The sequence below is a fragment of the Ambystoma mexicanum genome, chromosome 2q, assembly GCF_040938575.1.
Source record: "Ambystoma mexicanum isolate Mex_15411 chromosome 2q, UKY_AmexF1_1, whole genome shotgun sequence".
Lineage (NCBI taxonomy): Eukaryota > Metazoa > Chordata > Amphibia > Caudata > Ambystomatidae > Ambystoma > Ambystoma mexicanum.
In genome coordinates, this window is record NC_090924.1 from 757,647,907 (window position 1) to 757,673,577 (window position 25,671).

Sequence of the window (25,671 nt, forward strand, 5' to 3'; positions counted from 1 at the left end):
GGGTCACATAGACCGCTATCTATGCTGAACCAGGACAGCAAGATACTCACGGCTGTGTTGGCAAATAGACTGAGACAGGTTATTAACAAACTTATACATCCTGACCAGACCGGATATGTTCCACACAGAAGCATATCTGACCATCCCAGAAGGCTCTACCGGGTCATAGAGCAAACGGAAGGGGACTCGCAAGAAGTTGCATTTGTCTCATTACATGCGGTGAAGGCCTTCTATTCTGTTAAATGGCCTTGGCTGATGGCAACCCTCAAAGAATATGGAATAGGGCCCGGGTACCTGAAGTAGGTGAAACTACACTACAGTGCGCTACTAGCCAGAGTCAAGATGGGAGCAATCATTGCAGAGAGGTGGCAACTCAGTAGGGGTACCAGACAGGGTTGCCCTTGGGCCCAGATGCTGTTTATCCTCGCACTAGAACCCCTAGCGATATATCTGAGGCAACAATACGAGGAGGTAGGAATCCACACGAAAGGCGGGCCACATCTAATATCAATGTATGCTGACAATATGCTGTTATACTTGAGGTATCCGGAGGAAAACCTGCAATATATCTTAGAAAAATGGAGCGATTTGCATTGCTCTCTGGCATTACGGTTAGCCCTAAGAATTTTTGTATATTCCCCTTGGGGAGATGTAAAGGGATTCCACGAGAAAATGTACCTGTACTACAAATACCCTGGGAGACTACAACCTTTAGATACCTGGGGATTGCTATCTATCACACGGTGGAGGCTGAATATAAACATAACACAGAGAAAGTGGTGACAAACACTGAGAACAGCATGAGGTTCTGGGATAAGCTCCTTCTGGTCATGGTAGGGAGAGTGGCACTGTTAAAGATGGTAGTGTTGCCGAGGTTGTTACATTTTTTGGGAAATATACCATACATGATACCCAAGCGATTCTTTGTTAAACTTCAGAGCATATGTAGAGGGTTCATATGGCACACTACTAGGAATAGAATAGCCCATGGAAACTGCAGAACACGTATGAAAAAGGGGGCATAAAATTGCCGAACTTTGAGGTCTATTATCTGGCCAGACAATTACAATATGTGGATAAGTGGTTAACGGAAGACTCAACATCGGAGTCCAGATTGTTGAGATGTGAATGTTTTCGGTTCTTCTTGAAAGAATGGATATGGCTGCCAAAACCAGAGCTAAAAGGGTGCATGAGGATGTTAGAACTAGGATGGAAGATGTGGCGTAAGGCTTGCCAGGCCATGGGGAACCCGACCCCGTGTTCTCCGCAAGTGCCGCTAGTGGCATTGACCGGTGTGGACGAGCAACTGAAGAAGACGATGCATACGCACTGGGAACCGGTGGGCATTGCAACGCTAGGAGATGTATGGCATGAGGGGAAGATAATGGAATTCAACGTATTGGTAGAAGAAACGGGTCTACACTTAGGGCAGTATATTACCTACACCAGATTGGTACGGCGGGTGAAAGAGACATGGTCTGAAATAGTGCTGGAAGACCAACCCGACACAGAAACAATTTGACATCTCAGTGGGGGGGCATGAGGTCTCTCGAATCTATGAACTGCTGATGTCTAGGGTGCTAGGGTGGGAAGGAAGTGACTCTGCTGAGACGGGATTGGGAAGAGGAAGCTGGGGAACCCATGAATGATGGGTTGTGGGAGAGGGTCCAGAGATACCATAAAAAAGTGTCTCGGAACGCGAGGCTACAACAGTTCCAGCCATATGTTACCCACAGAGCGTACATAACCCTCCAAAGAATTGCATGATTCAAGAGCGCAGAAAGACAAACATGTCCCGAATGTGGGGAAGTGAATGCAGGGATGATACATATGTTCTGGGCATGCCCGAAAATTGGGAAATTCTGGGGAGAAATAGCCCACCGCTTAACCGAGAAGGGGATCATGCTAGATGTGGAATCCGTGTGGGCCTGCATGGAGGGGGGTTTTTAGACCGCACAAACTGAAACACGTGAGTAAACTCAAGGACTTGGCCTACATACTTGCCAAGCGCAGAATTGCCATGGGCTGGAAAGCAACAATAGGCCAAAAGTAGAGGTCTGGTGACACGATCTCCTGAAATGGGCAGAGGTGGAAACGGCGGTATAGAATGAAGCAGCCAATAGGGGGGTGAGATGAGGAAACAGGAACTCTGATGGCCTGCAGTCATTTAGTGGCCACGCTGTCTGGGTCCACCCAGGCCTGCCTAAGTGAACATGATTCCTCCGGGAGTATAGAGCGGGTGGTATTCCAAGAGGCAACAACGGCGGAGGGCGAAGTGGAGTAGGCTCGAGTTAAAGGGGGTGGTAATGGGGAGGCAGGGGACGTTTTATGATATTGTACATGATGCTTGAAGTTATATGACATGCACTGTTGGGTTTGTTTTGTTGATTGGTTGTTGTAAAAACTAATAATAATTGTTTTAAAAAAAGAATAAATAAAAAAGAAAAATTAAAAAAACTTTCTTTCATCGACAGGTGCAATTTCGATGTTTTTTTACGAGTACATTTTACTGAAAAAACTCATTGAAATATATGGTGGTGGAAAAGTATATATAAGTGGTGGGCAGGTCAGGAATAGGTAAAATAACAATAGGGGATGGGTGGCTTGAGGGGTGGGGAAGGCCCCCAAAAATAAAAATAAATCCATTTCAATTTGTTTTTTCGGTAAAACATAATTGTAAAAAAAATCAAAATTGCACCCATCGATGAAATTACATAGAACCACTGTCAGTTGCTTTCAGTACAGTGTCTGTCCCTCACATAAAAGAAAGTTATGTGTTTTTTGGCTGCTATCAAACCGAATATTATGGATTTTTCCCTTGCGGCTGTTGAGTTTGTGGGGGGAGTGAGGAACTGAGGGACAGTTGCTCAGTGACGTAATATATATTCATCAACGTCACGTCCGCAGTCGAGGAGTGGCACGGTCGAGTCAAGAGGAGTCGACGGTCGATGTTGAGTTGTACTGCACCCCTGTTGAATACGTTTCAGAGCAGCTGGTGTTGGAAGGATATCTATCAGATGAGTAATCTCTCGAGGAAGAATCTATAGAAATAACATTACTGGTAAGTAATTTCTCAGTTTCTGGCCTCGGACAAGGTGTCACTGGACCTCCTATGGGTGACCCTACGAGACAACTTTGGCCTCAACTGAATTTTGTCATGGTGGCCTCTTTGAAAGTTTGGGGCGGTCACCTGAGAGATCTGGTGATCAGTGGCTTCTGGTCCATGATGCAGGCATGGGAGTACATCACCCTGATGGAACTTTGAGCCATTAATCTGGTAATGATGGTATTCCTTATTCCCTCTATACAGGGTATTAATATTCTGGTCCAGATGGACAACATAGAGGTCAGGCACTACCTCAGCAAATAAGTTGGAGTGGGATTACTGCCTATGTGCAGGAAAATGATGCAACTGTTTTGGGGCTCTAGAGAACAACATGTGTGTCAGCTGCTGATCTTGCAGGAACAGAGAATTTGGGTACAGATGTCCTGAGCAGGCAGAGGTCAGCCTCCCCCAAGTGAGAGGTCTGCCAGGATGTTATGGATGGGATATGCGCCCTTTGAGTGACCTCTTAGGTGGATCTTTTCACCTCCTGTGTCAATCGGAAGTGCAAGTTGTTTTTCTGCAGGGAGTCTCACTCCACATGCGGCTCTAGGCGATGCATTGTTTGTCGAGTGGAATTTCAAACTCTGCTATGCGCATCTGCCAATCACAGTCATTGTGCTGGTTATCAGGAGACTGTTGGTGTTTGGGTCCACCATGAACCTGATTGCCCCAGACTCTGATTCCAGAGAATGCAGTACCAGGAGATTCTGTATATACTCATCTGTCTTCTTTGGCACCTCCTAGCAATGGGGGACCCACTTTCTCATTCAGGTGGTTGGATCTGCTACCCAAGCCTCAGCAGCCTCAATCTTCATCTTGAGGTGCTGAGTTATAAGGAGTGGGACCTGACTGGTGGGATCTTGGATGTGAACCTTTCTGCAAGGGGGCCCGCTAATAGGTCTGTTTATGCTTGCATGAGGCATAGATTTTCGGCTTGGTGCTGGGAGTGTAGTTTGGATCATTTGCTCTCTCTATCCTACGCTGTTCTGGTTTCCTTGGCCCAGCATGGCCTTCAGATTGGCACTGTGAAGGGGTACCTGGCAGCTATTTCTGTCTTTAAGAGGATCCAAGAGCAGGGTTCTTTCATAAAAATCCCCACTGTTATGCAGCTTGTCAGGGACAGTCTAACCAGTTTCCTACACACCAGTTTGTTCCTTACCATATTTGAACCTTGTTATTTTTTTCCCTTATGGTGGCTCTTTTTGAGTCTTTACATTTGTTTTTTCAGATTTCTCACCCTGAAGTTGATTTTCCTGTTTGCCATAATTTCCGCTAGGCAACTGAGTGAGCTCCAGGCTCTATCTTTTAAGCTTCCTTACTTTGTTTTCTCCTAGGAGAAGGTGCCTCTATGGATCAGATCGTACTTCCTGCCTGAAGTTGTATCAGATTTGCATCTTTCTCAAAAATCCATCTTCCTATTTTCTTCCCTCCATCTCATCCTTCTAAGGAGAAGGAGCGGTTACACCAACTGGACCCCAAAGGGCACTCAGATTGTATGTCTCTCAGACAATGGACATGAGGAAAGATGACCAGAACTTTGTGGGTACACTGGTGGCCGTGGTGGCAGGGCTGTTACCAAGCAGGCTCTACCCGGGCAAATCATGTTCTGTAGCTCAGAGTGCTACAAACCGGCAGGAAAAGCGGCCACTGAGACCCTCACGGCTGATTTGACATGAGTCCTACTACCTCTGCTCCTCAGGTGGATGTCTGTGTTGTACATCTGGCAAGCGGCTAAATTGGCCATCCTGCAAACGTTTGCCCTGCATTACTGCCTGGATTTATTGTCAACTCAGGGTTGCTCGTTTTGGCTGTGCAGGTGTTAGGGAGAATTCTCTGTAAAGGTTAATTTCCCAAACCTAGTGAGTCCCCCAGCAGCTTTGCTGGATTTTTGGGGTTTATTTTTTTTCTCCTGCTAAGAGTGAGACTCTTTTCCTCCCACTCTTAGGCATGATTTGAGGTATGTCTTTGACTTTGGGTGTGCTTATGGGCTATGGGATCTTTTACTCCATAGGGTATCACCTGTTTTTCATGTGTGTAACACAGCACCCTCAGTGCAGTAACACCTGGGTGTCGTAGTGACCCCCAAACATAGACTCCATACCCTGGGACTGACTACTGTCTCTCAGGGCATGTAAAGTCACCATTGGCTTTACCAGTCTTAAATTGTGAACAGAACCAGTACAAACCATCATACTGTGGAAGTACTGGTAGGGGTAATTCGATTGGCCCTGGGTCTGTTTTACAAGGGGGCACTGTCCAGTACCCCCTTGTCGAGTTTCTGGCTGGTGGCAGTGGATACCACGTAAAATATTCCAATGGAATATTTCCTATGGGATTTTCCCATTCATTTTAAACCCACCACTTTTTGGTGCAATGTTGCATAAAAGCAGGGCTTTGGGGACTGGAACTTCAGAAGTCGCCACAGGACCTAAAGAATCCAAAGAGGGGAGAAGCTGAGCCATCTACGACAACGATGCCACCGGTGGAGCCCTGCTGTATGAAACTCGCCACTTTCCCGACGACAGAGGAGATCTTCTTCCAGGAGAGTCTTCTTCCCCTTGAGCTGGTGGGACCAACCAGTTCGCCTTTTTCACCTTCCTGGATCGTCTCTTGGTCGAATCACCCATGCACGCACCCCAGCGGCCGGATAGCCACGCTTCACCACTACAGCAAATAAAAGGGTAGTACCTTTTAACCGGGAAACTCCGCGGCAGGTGTTTTCCCTGGCAGTGCAACGACCTCCAGCTTTCCTCCACGTCGAGATCTTCTCTTTCCCCGAACGAAGCCCCGACTTGCACCTGCTGCCAGGAACAACTGCCCCCGCTGGAGCTTTCTCACCATTTCAGGTACTGTGTCCCGCCTGGTCTCCCTTGCAACAGACTGTCCAAGGTGTCCCGTAAATCCTTGACTCCCTATCCTGGGGTGACCTCGGACCTGTTAACATTACATTTCTGACTTGATCCAACCTCTTTTTGACTTTCCTGCAAAGACTTTGAGTGCATTTCCACTGTGTGATCTTGGGCACATTCTGCCTTGCTCTCTCCAAGAGTGGGCCTGGCCTATGAACTTTTTGCTCTACAGTAGACCCTGCCTTTCTTGACTTGCTGTGGTTTCTTAAAAGTGGTGGTACTGTGTGTTTTTCCTATTCTGCCTTTTCTCTCCCTTTTTAAACAAATTATTGGAGTGCCATCTACAGTTACGTGCTCACCTCTGTTTTGCTAAATAAGTGGTGTCTTAACCTAGACTTATCAAATAATTAACTACGGAGGTGTACATATTTATAGTGACTGTGTTTGAACTTGCTTGACATATTAGTGCCAGTGTATTTTTACAAGTGTGTGTTTAAATAAATAATGATATACTTTTATACCAAAGCTCTGGTCAGTGTTTGCTTGTGCTACTGTATTTTTAGCCCTATTGTGTATACTCTATATACTGCCTAACTCTTCTTGAGAGAAGTCTGACTGCTCAGCCACAGCTACCAGTTACATCTGGGTGGTGCAGACTGCTACCATTTGGGTTTACTGCTAACTCCTGTAGACTTAAACTTTTTGCAGTGGTCCCTAAGGGAACTGCACAGGTTTCTGCCTAACAGCAGGCCTCCAGAATTTCAAGATAAAGGTGGTACTTTCTCACTCTTCTTCCACTCTGTTTCCACTCTGTTTCTGTATTGCTATTGGGGTCTTTTTAAGATGAGGAAGCTGTAGGGGGGAGGATTCCATTAGAAGAACAACTACTTACCTCTCTGTCAAGTTATTTCTGTTGGATTAGTCATTCCTCCCACAGATTCCCCTATCTCGCTCCTAATCTGTGCCGCTTGGTGGATAGCTCGTACACCTGTGACTCTTCTGTGCTCCCTCATCTTGTGAATGCTAGGGAAAAAGAGGAACCTGAGGTTATGGAAGGTGACTGCTTGGCTCTAAATGTAGTGCCCTTATCGTCAAGTCTGGTGTCAGGGGTGCAGTATGGAGATGACGCAGAGCTGCGCCTGCTGTCTGAGAATGTTTACAAAGACAGCTTGTCCTGCAGAAGGTATATCTAAGATCAGGAATCTATGGGAGGAAGGGTTAATCCATCAGAAAGAACATTATTGGGATGTAAGTAATTTGTTCTTTCAGGGCCTTCCAATAGAAGCATATGCACCCTTTAAAATACTGTGCATAACAGATGCATGCATTGATCTAAAGACTTCCACTTTAATAAGCAGCACCTGTAATACTGTATTGCGTTTTGCCGGATAACTCGATCATGCTCCAAATCCAGCATGCTTAGAAGGATGACTCTGACACTCATGATTGAGTCCATGCTCAATACAAGCTGTCTGATAAAACTGCATTTGCACTGACTGTCATAGAGAATGTGGCAGGGAATGTTCACTGTTGTACTATCGACATGCTAAAGTGTTTTTCGTTCTTTGGTTTCTAGGTTGGATGTTCGGATGGAAGCATAAGGCTGCATCTGATGTCTGATGAGTATCCAATTATGCACTGGAATGATTGCACAAACGGTCAGCCCATAATTGATTTGCAGTGGTCTCTGACCAAACCTAGTGTGTTCTTTGTTCTTGATTCTGCATCATCCATTTATATCTGGGATCTACTACAAAGTGACTTGCAGTTTGTCGTTAAGGATACTCTCCGATCAGATAGGTAAGTACAGGACAAAGCTCTGTAAGAATACAAATACATGATTATTAGCTTTGGTGCCAGGGGTGTTGCTAGATCTGGAAAAGATCTGGGGCTACGCTCATTTTGGGACTATCGGGACCGGGGGCTAGCAAACCTTTTTGGTTGTAACCCCCGAGCTTCTATCCGGGGCTACAACCAAAAGACCTGGTGCTATAGCCCCCTCAGCACCCCCCTAGCAACGCCTCTGTTTGGTGCATATATTTTGTTGTATTGCTTTAGGTCTTTACCATTCCCGACCATAGCAGGTTTTGTCACATTTCTGACCAAAGAATTTACATGTCCCTCCTGGTTTTGACAAATTATACTTATGGGTTTCTGTACCAAGGTCTGTGTGATAGAAAGGAAAGAATTGTTCACTGTAGAATGTAAACACCTGCACTTGCAGTTAAGGTGGTTTTTCTATGGCTGTTGGCAGGTAGGTATAACATTTTCAAAGGACTGATTAATTTTAGTAGAAACATGTGAAATGTGACTCTGCTTATGGTAGAATTGGCACATAGCTCATGAGACATAAGCATGATAGACATCCTGCCCCAGAAGGATGTGGATGCCAAGTTGGAAACATGCTTTACCATAGACCATAGATATGGCTTCTGTATTGTAAGTACAATTGTTTGTTGATGGATGATTGAGTTGGTAGGTTGATGAGTGGGTGAATGGCTGGATAGACGGGTAAGTGAGTTGATGGTTGAGTGTGCCAGTAGATTGATAAGTGATTAAGTGGGTGGATGGGCTCATGAATAAGTGGCTAGATGGGTATGTTTGTGGATAGTTTGGTTATATGTGATTTTAACGCTTGGATAATAGTCAACTACATATATAATGAAACTGCAAATGCCTGTGAAAATAATACTGAAAGCGCCTTTTCACCGTGCCTAATATTAACTTATATTTAGTATCTATGGCCTCACACTGCCATCTAGTAAATTTTTTATTACATTCCATATTTTCAAAGGTTTCTACATTCGTTTATTTTCATTCAGCTAACATACATTTTACCTACACATGGCCTATAAAGTACCTTTTAACAGAGTGCTGGAGATCCCCCCCCACCCCTTCCTTCATCGCCGCCCCCTGAAGCCTTCCCGAATGCCTACCTTTTCATTTTTATAACAGAATCCTTTTTTTGTTGCAATTATAAATTGTACCTGCAATACTGCATTATTGCCTACATTTCGTGATTCAAACCTTGTTTTGATTTTTATACCCTCGTTGTTTTCTTATTTCATTATTATTACCCCTTCTATTATTGACTCTTTGTTTTTTCCTGCAATGGAATCACTGGTTACCGAAAATGTTTGTGTGTGGTTTTATGGAGTGGTAAAGGAAGAGAGCTTGGGAGTGTGCAATGTGTAGATGGGTTAATGACAGATAGGGGGACACAGGGAGAGTTACAGGAAACTTCAAATTCGTAGAATGAAGGATTGTTTGGCTAAGAGGGGCAAATGTTTGGTTATAAAATGCAAATAAATAAAATAAAAATGTAGTGGTCCTGTTATGGCTGGACTGGAGTATGTTGACTGGACCTGAATGTATGCAGAGCTTGATTGATGTCAGTGGCTGAGTGATGTCATGCGTGGAATGTTGTCTGGTGTGAGTGTTCCACCTTAGGCAGTTGGAAACCATGTAGCCTGGGTGTTGGGAGCCAGTGGGCTTCCTCCCTGCTCCTACACTTGTCCTGTCATTTCATGTACTTAATTGATGTAAGTAATAAGGTATTAAGTACTGCTTTACTTCAGCTGCCTGAAGAAGTTCTTGCCATAACAACCTGCAAAAGGTTTAATGGGTAGAGCAAATGCATGTGAATGGTTGGTTGAAGGCATGAATGAAAGGAGAGTTTGCATGTTTGTGTCAATTGGTTAGTGAGTGGTGTCACAGTCCAATAAACAATAGCAGATTTGAGGCCCAACAAGTCACACGAAACCATGATTTATTGGTAACCTGTAGAGTCTTAATAGGATGATACTTCTCAATACAACAGGAAAATACAAGCATGTGAGGAGGCTATTCAAATCTTAATTTAATATAGGATCATGACTGTTGAGTCCAAATTCCCAGATCTGAACAATTAGTGGTCAGGGTTGTATTGCCCTAGGTTGTTTACACAAAAATGTGTTCTTGAGGGGTTCATGCAAAGTACATCCCAGGTCTGGGTGGTAACAATGGCTTCTTGTGTAGTCTGTCGAATAATTGGCCTTTCTGGCCTTTGCAGCCCAATATCCAGATGACACTTATTTCTCCCTGGTCTACGCCCAGTGAACTTTCAGGCTTCAAACAGTGGGCCTCATTATATGCCAGCCGGTCTGGTATTAAAGTGCCGGCATTAACGTATACCAGCACTTTACCGGAACGGCCGACTCCAGGTTTGACAGTGGGGCACCCGAGTTACCTCCAACTAAAAGCTGGTGGTAAGGCAGGCACCATACCGTTAAAAAGCACCATAATGACAGCAAATCCCCACGACAAATCCCCATGAATGGGGATTTACACCGTCATTCTGGCACTCGTAATTCGGAAGTAATGCCGCTAGACCAAGTGCCGGAAACGATAATAGCATTTGCTGCTATCCTGATGGATTTACCACCAGGAATACGGCAAGGTCGTAATGAGGCCCATGGTCTGGCCTCCCACACAGGGTGAGATGCAGCGTCCGGGGCTAGCCACAGGCTCAGGTCCAGGTCAAGAGCCCATCACAAGCTCTGGTCTCCCTCGAACGCACCAGAGGCTCCAGTCTCTGTCAGCTGCTCACCACCACAGATTTCTTGATAGCCCACCAAATACTCTGGTTTCTCACAAGCCCATCAGAGCTTCAGGTTTTGTACCTTTCTAGGCCTGCATGTCCTTCACTAGACCATGACAGGATTCCTACTGTGACATATTCAAGATGGAACTATAGGTAATGGATATAATTATTTTCTGTGCCTTTTACCTCACCTATTACAGAGTTCTCAAGTCTTCCCCCTGGATGTGGATACTTCGTCCACAGTATGACTTACTCCTGTTCCCCTGCACGCACTCTCTCCATCTTTCCCTCTCCTTTTCTCTCTCTGCCCCACAACATAGTAATTGGTGGGCAGGGATCCTCTTCCCGCCTACACAAAGACTGTGGCACTTTTCTAAATCTTATGTCTGTTACTCTCTCATCCTCCTCCTTCCTCTGTCTCTAACCCCTTCAGTGCCAACATCTCCCTTACTTCTTAGCTTCTCTCCTCCTTTTCCTAAATCTTTCCCGACCCTGACTCCAGCCTCTTACTCAAGGTCCTTCATTCTTCCTCCATGATCTTTCCTTTCTCTATTTCTAACCTCTCCCTCTACTCCAACCTTTCCCTTGCATTCCATCCTTGCCCTGGCACTCTTTCCTTCCCTCTTGTTGTTGATCTTTCCATCCTTCTGCTCGTCTTCCTTCTTCCTCCTCCTTGATCTCCCCCCGCCAGCTCAAGCCACACCCTTACTATCTATCTGTAATTGTCTGATATTCCTCCATAACCCTTCTGCATTTAAGATTCCTGGTCCATACCTCATTGGTGGTTCTATATGGTTTGACTGGAGACAATTTGTACATGTACTATCACTTTGACCATGGTTTTTTCAGCTATAAAAATTAGTCTTCCAAAAAGGAATACTTCCACTAATGCATGTTATGCATTGTTAGTTGCCATATAGTTTGCAGCCCAAACACATCCTCAAAATCCCTCAGAAACATGGATGCCTAGGAGCTTGTGCCTGACCCTCTTTAAAGATTCATTTCTCATTCTATTACCCCATTAAAATCTAGAGCACAATGACCCCGTGCATAAGTTAATAAAATATCTTGCCCTTTTTCCAGACACACAGAGATCAGGGGCGGGGGAGTACGAACAAATGTGTCCTGCTCCCCACTAAGGACCCTGCTTATCATTAAATAATCTGCTGTGGTTCTTGTTTTTGAGCAGTGTGAGAGCAACATTAGCTGTTTCCTAATAAGAAGGCAACATCCTGTGATGCATGCCAAACTTTGCACAAGACACAAATATGATGCCTCTTATTAGGGGCAAAATATATGGGCCTGAGCAATCATACTGGCAAAACATTCTCTTCTTTTAGCCTGCCAACTTTCTTACTCTCCTCCCACCAGTGCTTAAAGTGGGCCGGGGCCTGCCGGGGCTGGGCCCCGGCAGTCTCCAAAAAGTGGGACTGAGCCGGGGCTCTGCCGGGGCCCCCCATCCCACACAACATTGGCGGGATGCATTATCCCGCCGCGGCCGCAGCCGCGACGGGAGATGCGCCCGCCAGTTTAATTTCAGGCGAGCTGAGAGAAGTGCCAGCCAGGCACAGCGTCGCTGAGGCTGGCTGGCACTTCTGTCAGTCACTGTAACTTCCCTGATGACCCCCATCTGAGGGGTCATCAGGGAAGTTACAGTTCCTTTGTTTGCCCTCGCCAGGTCACTGACCCTCAGCTAACCTGCGGGCTCCATGATCTAATATGCAGATTAGATCACGGAGCCTGCGGGTTTGCAGAGGGTGAAAGGCGCCTCGGGCTCAGTGATCTATCTGATCTGAGCAGAGATCACAGAGCCCGAGGTGCCTTTCTCCATTGGCAAAGCTTTATAAAAGATGCCTTGAATTCTTTACGTTTCAAACCGTCTTTTATAAACATAGAAATATGTTATAAATCTCTATGCTTATAAAAGGTGGCTTTAAAAGTGCACAAACCATAGTAAGGTAAGCACACAAGTGTGCGTAAATTACTATGGTTTGTGCACTTTTCAAGCCACCTTTTTATAAACATAGAAATACGTAACATTGGTATGTTTATAAGGCTTGAAAGGTACACAAACCATAGTAGTACGCATACAAATATATAAATGCTCACATACATTTATATATTTGTTTGCGCACCTTACAATGATTTGTGCACGTTTTAGGCCACGCCCACAATGGAAGCCACGCCCCCAAACCATGGTCCCCCCTCAATTTCTTACCCCACTTAAAGCACTGCCTCCCACTCTGGATGTTTACCCAAAGAACAGAACTATGCCGCTCCATTCAGTTCTATCTGTTTCTGGTCAGTGTTCCAGCAACAAGTGTGCAACTGCCATTTCCTCTTTTGTGCCTGATCTCATCACACACTTGCTTTTTAGCTGTCATTGGCTGTACTTAGCAACCTTCGGGCATCCACACTAACTTTTTGTCTCAGAGGATGCAACATCACTGGGACTGGGACTGATAGCCGACATTCCATCTGTTCTGAGATTGCATGTTGATTCTTCTCTTATTTCTCTTCTGTCTTGAGTATGAGTCCCATTATTGGTCTTCTGCCGATGGACTTCTTTTGGTATTGTTTACCTGTGAACTCATTTGACTTATTCTTCTGCTCAGTCACATGTTTGTTCAGGAATTTCATAGAAAATAGTCTTCCCTTCCGCAGTGTCTTCATCCTCGCTGAGAAAAATGCATGTAATGCACTTTAAGAACTTGCACATTTCCCTTCACTTCTTCACAGGACGTCCTCTGTCGATGCACATTTTGTCTGTAATCTGGAAAAATGAAAGTGTTCTTTCAGTTTTCAGGATATTTTAAAATACTCGATCATTATTCCTGCACTTCAGTATCTTAGTAATGAGGACCCTTCTAAGCGCCCAGGTTTGTGGAATTGGTTCTGGAGCCTGGTGGGCTGGGTCAGTAATAATGTGTTGCGAGAGGGGCTGTGACCCTTCCGTTCCTTGATTTATTTTAGAGAACCTTTCACAAGATTGACTTCCGTTACAAACCGCTCTGATATTTTGCAGATCTCCAACCTAATTGATATAAAAGAAAGATGTCGAAGATAAAAGTTAATTTCATTTAACAACTCTTATGGCTTGGATGTTTTACTCTGACAACTGTCATGTTTTCAGTTGTTAATTTTTCCTTCCTTTGAGGACCCTGTCTCTTGGACTACCTTTAGGATAATTTCTACATGAGGCCTATGCAGATTAAAAGTTAAACAGTACAACATCAAATAATCATTTGTATTCCTCAACAAAGACAAGTCAAATTAAAATTGACAAGAGCTCTATGGGAAAGACAGGCCTCCAGCAGAGGGCTTTATGTAGCGTCACAACGCTGTTTGAATATTCATGGACTATCGTATCCGATGCTTCTCTCAAAAATCGAGCCGCAAACAAGGAATAAACAAGCACATCACAACTCAGAGACCCTATGGTACACTGCAAAAGCAGTGACACCTGGCTATGCAGACATCCAAGAAATTAATTCAAGGAGTACAAATACATAAGGAAGCATAGCACAACTTAACTACAGAATGGACAATACAAACAGTGTTTTTTACAGACATAAGCAATTCCCTCCTGAAGAACGATGCAAAACAAAGTATGGGGAAACACGTGTGGAGGGTGCTAGTCCAAACAATCAGCAATAGAATTGCATGCAAACAAAACCTATGTATCTCTTATCAGCAACAGAATTGTATGCAAACAAAGCCTATGTATCTTTTTCTACTCTAAGAGCAAACAAATGGGAATGAAAATGAATCTATAATTTTCAAGAATCTGCAAATGGAAAAAAGTGTAAAAAAGGAATGAAGTAATTCTGAAAAACACTTTTCTTGAATACAATTTATATTTGGAGCGCAAAAGTGGAGTCTCTGTGTTTTTTTCCTTCTACATATTCATGGACTATTTTGCAGAAGATTTAAACACATAAAATCTTGACATATTTAACTCCTTCCTTCCACCCATTTCTCCTCTTAGAAATATCCTCTGTCACAGAATTCCCCCTCGGATCACAAAGAACACCAAGGCTGTAAGTCAATGTGCCTCCTGAATAAGAGAAAGGTTAGGATGGTTCTCTCCTCTGTGGGGCAGTGTCTCTTCCTCTTCAGAAACCTCCCGCTACCCAATGTTTCTCCCGCAGGGTCCAGGTATTTAGGCCTTCCTACTTGTTCCATTTCTGGCATTTCAAATTTAAGGCTGGCCCAAGCCTCCTTTTTTATATGAGCTAAATTCAGACTTGCCCATGGCTCATTTTGTTAAAAGTTCTTGTGAGCAGACTGCTCAGTGAACATAACCAGCAGTCGCCCCTTTACCACTTTGACAAAAATATTTTATACCATCTCCCCCTCATCCTGTTGTTTCCGTCTTTGATAGCTGCCATAGCGGTCTCTCTCTACATCCTCTAAAGTGGCACAGCGCGGGTTCATAGGTCACAATGCGTTCCTGACAGCTGCTCGGACACAAGGCAGAGGTGGAATTTCAACTGTCTGCAACTCTGATCTAAATTCTGATAATTGTATGCCTTAGTCAGTCTGACATGTATACCTTTAAATAGAAGACATGCCTCATTGTGGCATGGGGACTACAAAGAGCACACAATTATACAGCCACAGCAATTTGATATCACGTTAATGTCACCTCTGTGAACAGGATTTAATTTACGACAGGAATGATGTATATTAGCATCTGGCCTAACTGTCTCCACTACAGCCATGCGGAAACAATGGCCGGGATGATGCCCCTTTGAATTTCCTGCCTTTGAATTTCCTGCAGGAATGTTAACTCCTTCCCCCAATGCATATCCACTTACCCCATGAAGCCTCCTGGGAACTGGTCATTCGAAGGTGGCACTTACATAAAAAAGCCACTCTCACACCAGGACGCGGAACACTAGAGCCTCTTTGAAATCATGTCCCCTCCATTTCCTGTAGGGAAGGTACTCTGGGTGTGATGTCATAAGGAAAAGGATACTTGTTAGAACAACAGGGATTGGCCACTTTACAGCAGGCTTGCTTTGGACCATCCCCATGTGGCATTTTGTCTATAAAAGGAAAGCCCCTCCTCCGTTCTTTGATTAATTATTGGATCATCTAGAGAAGTAGGAGTATACACTTTTGTATTTCTGTTGAGAGTGCAGTCCATTCCAAAGTCCTCTGCCATAGAGGTGAAGAACGAAGACTTCCAAGGCCTATGAGAGCTCTGTCCCTAACCACGCCCAGGGAACAGTATGGTTGACTGCTACTGGACCAATTACTCTTTCTGCTGGCTGCACTGGAACCAGACTCCTGGTTCACTGGATGTGAAGGATCGCCTGGAAGTGCCAGCTAAACTCACTGGATTGGGAGTGGAGGATAGAAGGTCTCACCTTGTCCTGGAACCTCTGGATTGGGACTCAGCAATTCAAGCACAGAAGCAGCTGAAATTCTATTTTGACACTTCGAAAAACCTTTGAGTTGGATTGACCGCTCTCAATGCTTTCTATGTGTTGCAGGTCCAGTGGTGCTGCTTTTGGCACTTTAAGCAAACTTTGAACCACTTGTTGCATTTCAAGCCATCGAGACATTGGCTTGACCTATTGTCTCTTACCACATTGAGCATACCACCTTTGTGAGAGTGACCAGTTCGAGCACTGACTCAACCTGCTGGAAGCCATTGAACTCACTATCGTGAACAAAGGCTCAATCCAGAAAAATCCATCACTTTGCTGCCGCCTCGACTGCTGCTTGATTTGTTGGAAGACATTGTCTCACTGTCTTGAATGCCAACTCGACCCTTCGGGTGCCTGCACCATCGAATCACCTCAACGCTAACCGCTAGTGGGACCGTATCGACTTAATCGTCTTGACTGCAGCTGAACTGCAAGAAGTCCAGCTTGATCCTGTGGAGCCTCCAAAGACAAGAATAAGGTCCTGTGTAGAAGCGTTATCCACCTGGTCAACCTTTGGGACCTTAGTGACTGTTAAACCCCCTTCTATGCCTTTTCCTTCCAAGAACATTGACATTGTTGCCCGGTCTGATTGCATGAATGCTCTTGCTATTCTACTCAGGGTTCCCGTTCCCAAATGTCTGCATTCTGTGTGTTTTCTTTTACAGGACAATGTTTCTCTAGTGTTTTCTACTTAGATGGTTGTTTAAAGACTATTTTTACAAACCTTAATTAGCCATTCTTTTATCTTGGAACCATTGTGTGTAAGTTGTTTGGGTTACTACTGTTATCAGCTCACACCCCTCCTTGAGATATAGCCTGCCATTGGCGAAGGTGTACCTTTCGGGCTCTACCTGTTTCACATTTCATGATTGGAATCATTTCTGGTTTAGTAGTAATGTGGGTCTGAGTAGGCTATTTAGCCACTACCCAACCCTGTACTCCTTCAGAGTGTTAGGGAGAATTCTCTGTAAAGGCTAATTTCCCAAACCTAGTGAGTCCCCCAGCAGCTTTGCTGGATTTTTTGGGGTTTATTTTTTTCTCTCCTGCTAAGTGTGAGATTCATTTGCTCCCACTCTTAGACATGATTTGAGGTGTTCCTTTAACTTTCCATGTGTTTTATGGGCTATGGGGTCTTTTACTCCATAGGGTCTCATGTGTTTTTTTGATGTGGGTTACACAGCACCCTCCGTGCCGTAACCCAGGGGTGTCGTAGCGACCCCCCAACATAGACTCCATACCCTGGGACTGACTGCTGTCTCCCAGGGCATGTAAAGTCATCATTGGCTTTGCTAGTCCCAAATTATGAACAGAAACCAGTACAAACTACCATATTGTGGACGTACTGTTTGGGGCAATTCGATTGCCCCGGGGTCTGTTGTTCGAGGGGGCACGTCTCCGTCCCCCCTGATCGAGTTTTGGCTGGTGGCAGTGGATACTTCTTTTTATATTCGACCGCAAATATATCTCTATGGGATTTTCCCATTGTTCGAGGCTACCAACTTTAATTATTTAATTCTTATAGCCTCGAACATACCGCCGGTTTATTTATTTAATATTAATTCACCAGTTGGTATTTTTTGCCAGAACTTGATTCTAAAATGGCGTTTGTGTTCTCTTCTGTGACTCCAACCCAAGTCGAGCCCTTTGTTCCACTTTTTTGGCGGGCTTCTCCACAGAAGCCTCCAAAAGTGGTGCCACTCTGTCTGGGTACCAAAGGGGGTGTGGGAGGGGCTTTAGGCACCCTGGACTGAGTTACCTTGGTAACTCAAGTCGCACTCTGGTGTGATTGGCCCAAGTGGTGAGCCGGCCGGCTCACCACTTAGCATGTTTGATTGACAGCTAGGCTGAGTGAATAGGGGTATGCTGCATAAAAGCAGGGCTTTGGGGACTGGAACTTCAGAAGTCGCCACAGGACCTAAGAATCCGAGGAGGGAGAAGCTGAGCCGACCTGCAACGACGACACCACCGGTGGAGCCCTGCTGAACCGTCTCACCACTTTTCCCGACGATAGAGGAGATCTCCAGTCCGGAGAGTCTTCTTCCTTTGACTGGTGGGGATAACCAGTTTTGCCTTCTTTTCACCGTCCTGGAGCATCTCGTGGCCGCCTTGCCCGTGCCAAGCACCCCGGTAACCGGAATACCACGGTTTACTACTACCGCAAAGAGAAGTGTAGTACCTTTTAACCAGAGGACTCCGCGGCTGGTTTCTTCCCTGGCAGTTCAACGGCCTTCATCTTTCCTCCACGTCGAGACCTCTTCTTCCTCTGGACAAAACACCGACTTGCACCTGCTGCCAGGAACAACTGCCCCCGCTGGAGCTCCCTTCACACTTAAGGTACTGTGTCCCGCCTGGCTTCCCTTGCGACAGATCGTTCGGGGTGACAGGAAAGCCTCAACTTTCTAACCTGGGCTAGCCTGGGACAACCTAGCTAACTTTTCCTGACTTGAATTTCATCCTTTTTGTGCAAACTATCTACAAGACTCTTAGGGCATAACCCCACTGTGTGAACCTGGACCCCTTCTGCTTGCTCTCTCCAAGAGTGGGCCTTGCAATTGACTTCCTTGCTCTCCAGTAGAACTCTGCCTATCCTGCCTTACTGTGGTTCTTGGTAAAAGTATTGAAACTTGTGTGCTTCCTTAACACTGCCTTTTTCCTCCCTTTCTTTACAACTTATTAGAGTGTCATCTTATGTTAAGCGCTCACCTCCGTCTGAAAATAAGTGGTGTTTCTCACTAAGACTTGTCTAATAAGTGAATAGAGTTGTATATATATGATAGTGACTGTGTGCTGAATTTACTCACCTCGTTTTTTTTGCTAGTGTAAACTACAAGTGTGTTTTTAAATAAAGAATTATATACTTTTACACCAAAGCTCTGGTCAGTGTTTGTTTGTACAATTGTGTCCCTGTACCTATTGTGTATAGTCTGCATACTGCCTAGCTCTTCTTGAGGGAAGTATGACTGCTCAGCCCCAGTTACCAAGTGAATCTGTGTGGTACAGACTGCTACCAAGTGGGTTTACTGCCAAACACCTGTAGTCTCAAATCTTTTGCAGTGGTCCCTAAAGGAACTGCACAGGTTTCTGCCTAACACAGAGCAGTAGTCATTTCGACACACAAGTAAGATAACCTTTTGCAGGGCCAAGGCAGGCAAATTCAAGGTTAACAGGTAATGGCTAAATGTGGCTGTGTGGCATTAGTACTATAAGTATGGGACAGTCAAGTATAGGTGTCACTAGGGGTCAGGAAAGATATTTGGTTAATATGGGCAGGCATATCTGAGTTAGATCAACTGTTCATAGAGCCAGATTTTCAAATTCCTTTTGGACCTTTGAGGGTCTGTTTTTCCAGAATAACAGACACAGTGCTTTGAAGGGTCTCCCTCTGTCTTATGAACTTGGGTGGAGTTAGGTTGTTAACGTATAATGATCTTAGCAGTCTTATAGGTGCATATGTGTTTATGTAAGAGTTCAGGTCTTTAGTTGTTTTATGGCAGATATGTAAAGTAATACTGTTGGTGTTGCGTGTTATTCTCTTTGCAACAGGGATCCAGGTTTTCAGGGCTGGTGAGGTTTGGTTCCAGGGTTGGAGTACCAAAATAGGTCTAGCTGCTTTAGTTTGGATAGGTTTCAGTTGGTTAAGTTGTTTTTGTCTAGTCCTAAACAAGAGACTATTATAGTATTGATTAAAGTAGTGTAGACGAGAGCGGACAAGAGATCTAGTCACTTAAGTTTGTTTAATTTCCAATTATGGGACAATTCTCCTAAGAATGTGTAGCTAGAGGTGTGATTTTTGGGGTAGTGCATCTATTTGTGCTTGTAGTGAGGGTTTAGTGTTGAAAATTATATATCCTTTCCTTGTCCGACAGGGTGGGTGCCTTACCCTTGTCGGGTAGCCATTTTATTGAAAGGTAGTGTTACTGGGGTTGGGATCCCAAAGAAGATAATCACTGTTTTAGAGGTGCTGGGGCATATATTATTATGCACGGTCCAATCCTGGATTCTTAGGAGGAGTTCAGTTATATGCAACAAAAAAAATTCCATCAGGTTGCAAGTTCAATAGTACCTCTGAATCATATGTGTATAATAGAAATGATTTTGAGAAGATTTCGATAATCACTGATTGGGGTTTAATATAAACATTACATGGCCATGGAGCACTTGGGAGACACCAAATGTTTTGTTTTTTTAAAACTTGAATTGTATTGAAGGAACCAATTGTACATATAACAACAAAACATTATTGGATCTTCAAATTCAACTCCCTCTCCCCCCGCCCATCCGCCCCAACAACGAAACAACAAGCGATTCTGTGCAGTGTCTCTTCTAGGCCCCGTGCCTCCACTGCCACTGTGGAGACTTATATCATGAACCAGGTGTGTTGTGGAACTTGGCTTGTGGCAATGTGCCCTTCCTTTGGTGAACTGCTCACATTACCCCCTTTTCCCTTGTGCTGGAGGCCCCCTGGTTTCCAGTTATATCCCCCCATTGGTTTCTCTGATTTTCACCAACTGTCTCCCCCCCGTCTCACCCTTCACACAAACCTCAGGTGGCCATGATCTCCACGAGCCTCGCTAGTGTTCGTCCCATCCCCATTTGCTTATCACACGTCCCCAATCTGCCATGAATGTGCTTATCGGTTTCCAGTCAAATGGTCGACAGACAAATGGTCGACAGACAAATGGTCGACAGGACAAATGGTCGACACAATTTGGTCGACAGGTCAAATGGTCAAATTTTTTTTAATCTATATATATATTTTTTAGGTTTTCATTTAGGGAAAAAAGGGGTTTTTAGCAAAAAAAAGGGGGTTGGGTGGGGACCCCCCCACCCCCATAAAAAAAAGTGAAAAAAACAAAAATAAAATTCGACCAGTCGACCTTTTGGTGTCGACCATTTGTCCTGTCGACCATTTATTTTCGACCAAATGACCTAGAACCGTGCTTATCTGATTGTCCATCATTCCCGTCAGTTTTTCCATCAAATATATGTCTCTTAGTTTCTGTTGCAACTCGCTTCTATCAGGAAGTGACCCGCTCTTCCATTTCTGTGCTAACGCGACCCTGGTGGCCCTGAACATTGCTTCCCACATTCTCTGGTATCTATAAATGTCAGAATCCCTCGGGGGAGCCCCAGCAGCCTCTGGAGGGGGTCTAAGGTATGGACCTAGTCTCTAAACTCTGACATCCAGCCCAGGAGGTCCCGCCAGTATGCTTGAACCTGCGGCCATTGCCACCACATGTGTGCTCGGGAACCTATTGAGCCACATCCCCTAGGACATAGTGGGGAAGACACCGGAAACATTTGGGATATTCTCAGGGGGTCCATGTGCCACCCTTGTAGGACCTTGAAGTTATGTTCCTTGGCTACCGTGAAGAGATTACCATGACATTTTATTTTCTATATTTTCCCCTAGACCTCCTCCGAGATTACCTCTCCCTCCAAGTCGTCCCAGAATTTTTAAAAGGTTTGCATGTCTTTTTCTTACCTACTGTGATCAGTTCCTTATGCAGTCGAAACACTATTCCCCCTCATCGTCTCCGAGGTGTCCATTGCTTTTTCAAATGTTATAAGTGTGCGTTTTTTTCATCCCAGGTCTGATTGGTGAGGATCCCCTTCAGTCTTAGGTATTCGAACATGGAGATCCTGTCCCCCTCGAGGACTTCTGCTACTGCTCCATAATTCAAGAATGCCTTCTCCCTAAACAACTGTCACACCCTTTCCAGAACCCTCTCAGACCATGCCTGTGTGTTGTGCAATCCCTTGCTCCCAATCCGATAACTAGGCCCACACCAAGGTCATCGGTGAAGGCCAGGAGGATAAGTTCTTAGTGCTTCTCCCTTCCCTCCATAGAGCCAGTAGTACCCCCAGAAACGGATGGTTCTTCAGCCTGTTCAGTATTTCCCTGTATGGTGCCCAGAGTAAGTCCCTCACTTTGGCCGGGTGGGTGTCCATATCTTCTAGGCAGGTCCAATATGTCCCCAGGTTGTTCCTCATATGTTCCAAGATCACTCGTAACTGGGCTGCCCGTATTAGAGGGCAAAGTCTGGGAGGCCAAAGCCCCCCTCTTCCCTTGGGAGGGTGAGGGTGGATCTTTGAATCTTCTGGGTCTTATTTTGCCAGATAAACCTCAGCATGCTACGTTGAAGGTCACTAAAATAGGCTTCTGGGATTTTCGTGGGTAGGGCCGTGAATAGGTAGAGGAGCCGCTGAACTATGTTCATTTTTACTGCTGTCATTAGCCCATACCACGAGAGTATTTGGGTGCCCCAACGGTTTAGGTCAGTTTTAATGGCCGTCAGGAGAGGTTCATAGTTGACCGATGCGAGTGTTGCCAGAATTCTAGGGTTCCGGACCCCCAGGTTTGAAATCCCTGATTGCTCTACCCTTACTCCCAACATACGGTTCCTTTTATCTAGGCGTGGGTCTGTAGCCCTGATCGGCATTCTTATTGATTTCGATTTGTTGATTCGCAGGCCCTAGAAGGCCCCAAATGTGTCAATGAGAGCGAACAGTGATGGGAGCGAGGAGGGAGCGTCCACCAGATACCCCAGTATGTCATTGCCAAATAAGGAAAGTTTGGACACAACTTCCCCTCTTTGGATACCCTGTATTCCCTGATGTTTTCTTATGGCTATCGCCAGGGGCTCCATCATGAGTGCATATTTTAGGGGGGATAGGAGGCAACCTTGCCTCGTGCCTCTGGTCAGTTGGAATGGTGCTGACAGTTCCCCATTACCCTGGACCTGTGCATGTGGCACCCTATATAGTGCTCCCCCCTTTCTAGATATTTTCCCCTATTCCTGTTTTCTCCAGGAGGATAGCCATATATTTCCACTCCACCCTGTCAAAAGCCTTCTCTGAGTCTAAGCAGTGGAGACATGCATCGAGGTCGACCTCCTGGGCATAGTGGATTAAACGTAATGTCTTTCTAATATTGTCTGAGCCATGACGCCCTCTGATGAAGCCGGCCTGGTCCCCGTGGACCTGGGATTGCATAACTCCCTCCAGTCTCTTTCCCAGCACCTTCTCCAAGATTTTTACATCTGTATTGGGTAGGGAGATTGGCCGGAAGAACGAGCATTGCGTCAGGTCCTTACCTTCTTTAGGGAGCACCACTATGATGGCTCTCATCATTGATTCGGGCAATGGGCCCCCTCCAGGACTGCGTTGAAGACTATTGTCAGGTATGGGGCCAGAGTGGACCGATATAGCTTGAAGAATTTTATTTTTTTCAACATGTCTTTTTATAAGTGTTTCAACAACATATAAGAACAACACAAAAAAAGGAATAAAGTACATAATAAAACATAAATTAATTAAGGTCGGAAGGGTCGAGGCAGGGGTAGATTTGCACATGTACATGGTTAATCTATATTGGAGAGTTTATAAATGTACAGTCTGTTGTAGTGTTTTGAGGGGTAGGGCCGATATGGAATATGGCGGGTCTGGTTTCTTCTCTGCTCCAGGTTTTTTATTTTGTTGGATGCCTTGGGAGCACTCCAGTTCCAAGGTTGCCGTTTAATTATGCTTTGCCATCCAACGGAGGGTAAGAGGTTTCCGGGCCGCACCCGGAAATTGCTCCTCGTAATCTAGGAAGGGTGCCCAGATGTTATAGAATCCGCTTATGTTTCCGTTGTGGAAGGCTGTGATTTTTTCAGCGACTGCTGTGTCCCAGCATTTTGTCCACCACATGGGGATTGTCTGGCCCTCGGGTTGTTTCCACAACCTAGCTATGGAGATTTTTGCCGCTGTGAGCAGGTGAGAACATAGGTCCGCTGGGCGGTCAGTCATCAGGAATTTCACTTCGCCCATGTCCCCCAGCAGAACTATCCCGGGTCGCATGGGATTGTCAGTTCTGTAATTTGCCGGATCTGCTCTAGCACTTCTTTCCAGAATCGTGTTGTTTTTGGACATTTCCATAGTAGGTTAAACAGGGTGCCTGTGGTTGGGCAGCCTCTCCTGCAGTGTGATGGGATTTCTGGGTTGCTTTTGTTTAGGATAGCTAGTTGTGCCAGGAATTCAACTATGTGTGATTCGTCGCTGTCAAATTCTGACTTATATAAGAGTTCGTAGTATTATCTGAAAGCCGCCCCTATACTAGTGGTGTCGTAGTGCGTGGCCCCCTTCAGTTCTCACAGCCCTAACCATCTTACTTTTCTGGGCTTTCCTCAATTTCCAGGCCAGAATCTCATCTGCCTTGTCACCCTTTTCATAGTATTTTTGAGAAATAGCAATTTCTTCTCGATTTCGTCCAGCAGGAGGTCTTTTGACTGTGCTTTATGGGCCTCCAGTGATCTTGTCTGGTCTAGGGAGCTGGAACCGCCCTGGACCTGTCCCGGTTGGAATTCTGCGATTTTCCCCCTAAAGAGGTATTCCTGTCTTTGCCCCTCCCTTTTTTGGGGGGATCCTATCCGGATTAAAACCCTGCGGATGATAGCCTTGAATGAGTCCCATGAGGTGTGTGGGCCCACCTCCCCATTGTCATTGAGCTCAAAATATTCTATATCTGCGAGCAATGTGTAGCCAGTTTCCCTATTTTTCAGGAGAGTTATTGCATTTACACCTCCTTGGCCGTTGACGCCCCCAGGTGTCTCCCACCACTATGCGCACTGAGTCGTAATCCGACCAGGGTACTGGGTCTACCCGGGAGTCCTCAAGATGACTAAACAAAGAGCTGTCTACCAGGATGTGGTTGATCCTTGAAAAGGATTCATGAGCTCGCAATTAGAATGTGAAGGGGGGATCTCCTGTGGCCGCAGGAGTCAGTGAGTCCACCAATCCCAAATCCACGTTAACTTTATGGAAGTTTTGAGAGGTGGTTTTGTCTAGCTGAGATGATCTCTGTGTGCCCATTCTTTGACTGTCACTAACGTTGTCTAGTACCATGTTAAAGTCCCCCCTTACCATAAGGGGGCCCTCTGTAAAAAGTTGCAGCTTGTCCCTAACACACTCCCAAAAGGTTATTTGGCCTTCGTTCGGGCAGTAGATCACTCCAAGTGTCAATGGGTTCCCCTTGATATCTCCTTTAACAAATAGGTAGCAACCTTCTGGGTCCCTCTGTGACGCTTTTACCTCGAACCCCAGACCGCTTGCCATGACAGTGGCTAATCCTCTCTTTTTTGATGTAAACACGCCTCAGTATACCTCCCCTATCCTCCCCTCTCGGAGTGCTGGTTCCTTCCCCCTCACCCAATGCGTTTCCTGGAGAAAGAGCAGGTTGAGCCTGGCTCAGTAGAATTCTCAGGCCAGGAGCAATCTCTTCCCGGAGAGTTGAATCCTCTAGCATTTGGAGAGCCCACCACCAGGGCTGGCAGCGCATTAGCCATTAGGATTTGGGACATCAGATCCTTTTGTGTGCACTTTGAGTTCTACCCTCGACTCATGAAATAGCCACTGCTGCTTGCGGGCCTGAATGTGCGCTTTGCCAATAGCACAGAACCACCAGAACTATAAACCCCAACCCCCGGAACCACTTAACTGAGCCCTACCTTCCTTTTCCCGGGACCCTCCCCCCCTTCCCCCATGACCAGTTAATTCCCAGACCATGCCCCCCTTACCCCACTCTCACAACCTCCTTCCCAAACTTTCCCTTTGGATTCCCCCCACCCCACTCCCCCGGCGTCACGTCAGGCCCTTCACCCGTTTCTGGTCCCCAACTGAAGTACCATTGGGCCCTGTCACCCAGGGCCAATACTT

General features: G+C 45.5%; 1 protein-coding gene across 3 annotated transcripts in view; it reads left to right on the plus strand.

Annotated features, from left to right (window-relative positions):
• DYNC2I1 (dynein 2 intermediate chain 1) overlaps positions 1–25,671 on the plus strand; it is a 2,286,904-nt gene that overhangs the window by 2,251,753 nt on the left and 9,480 nt on the right. For all 3 annotated transcript variants that reach the window (XM_069647988.1, XM_069647989.1, XM_069647990.1), the window contains one exon: positions 7,532–7,755. In XM_069647988.1, the coding sequence (XP_069504089.1) occupies positions 7,532–7,755 (224 nt within the window). The remainder of the gene's footprint in view (positions 1–7,531; positions 7,756–25,671) is intronic.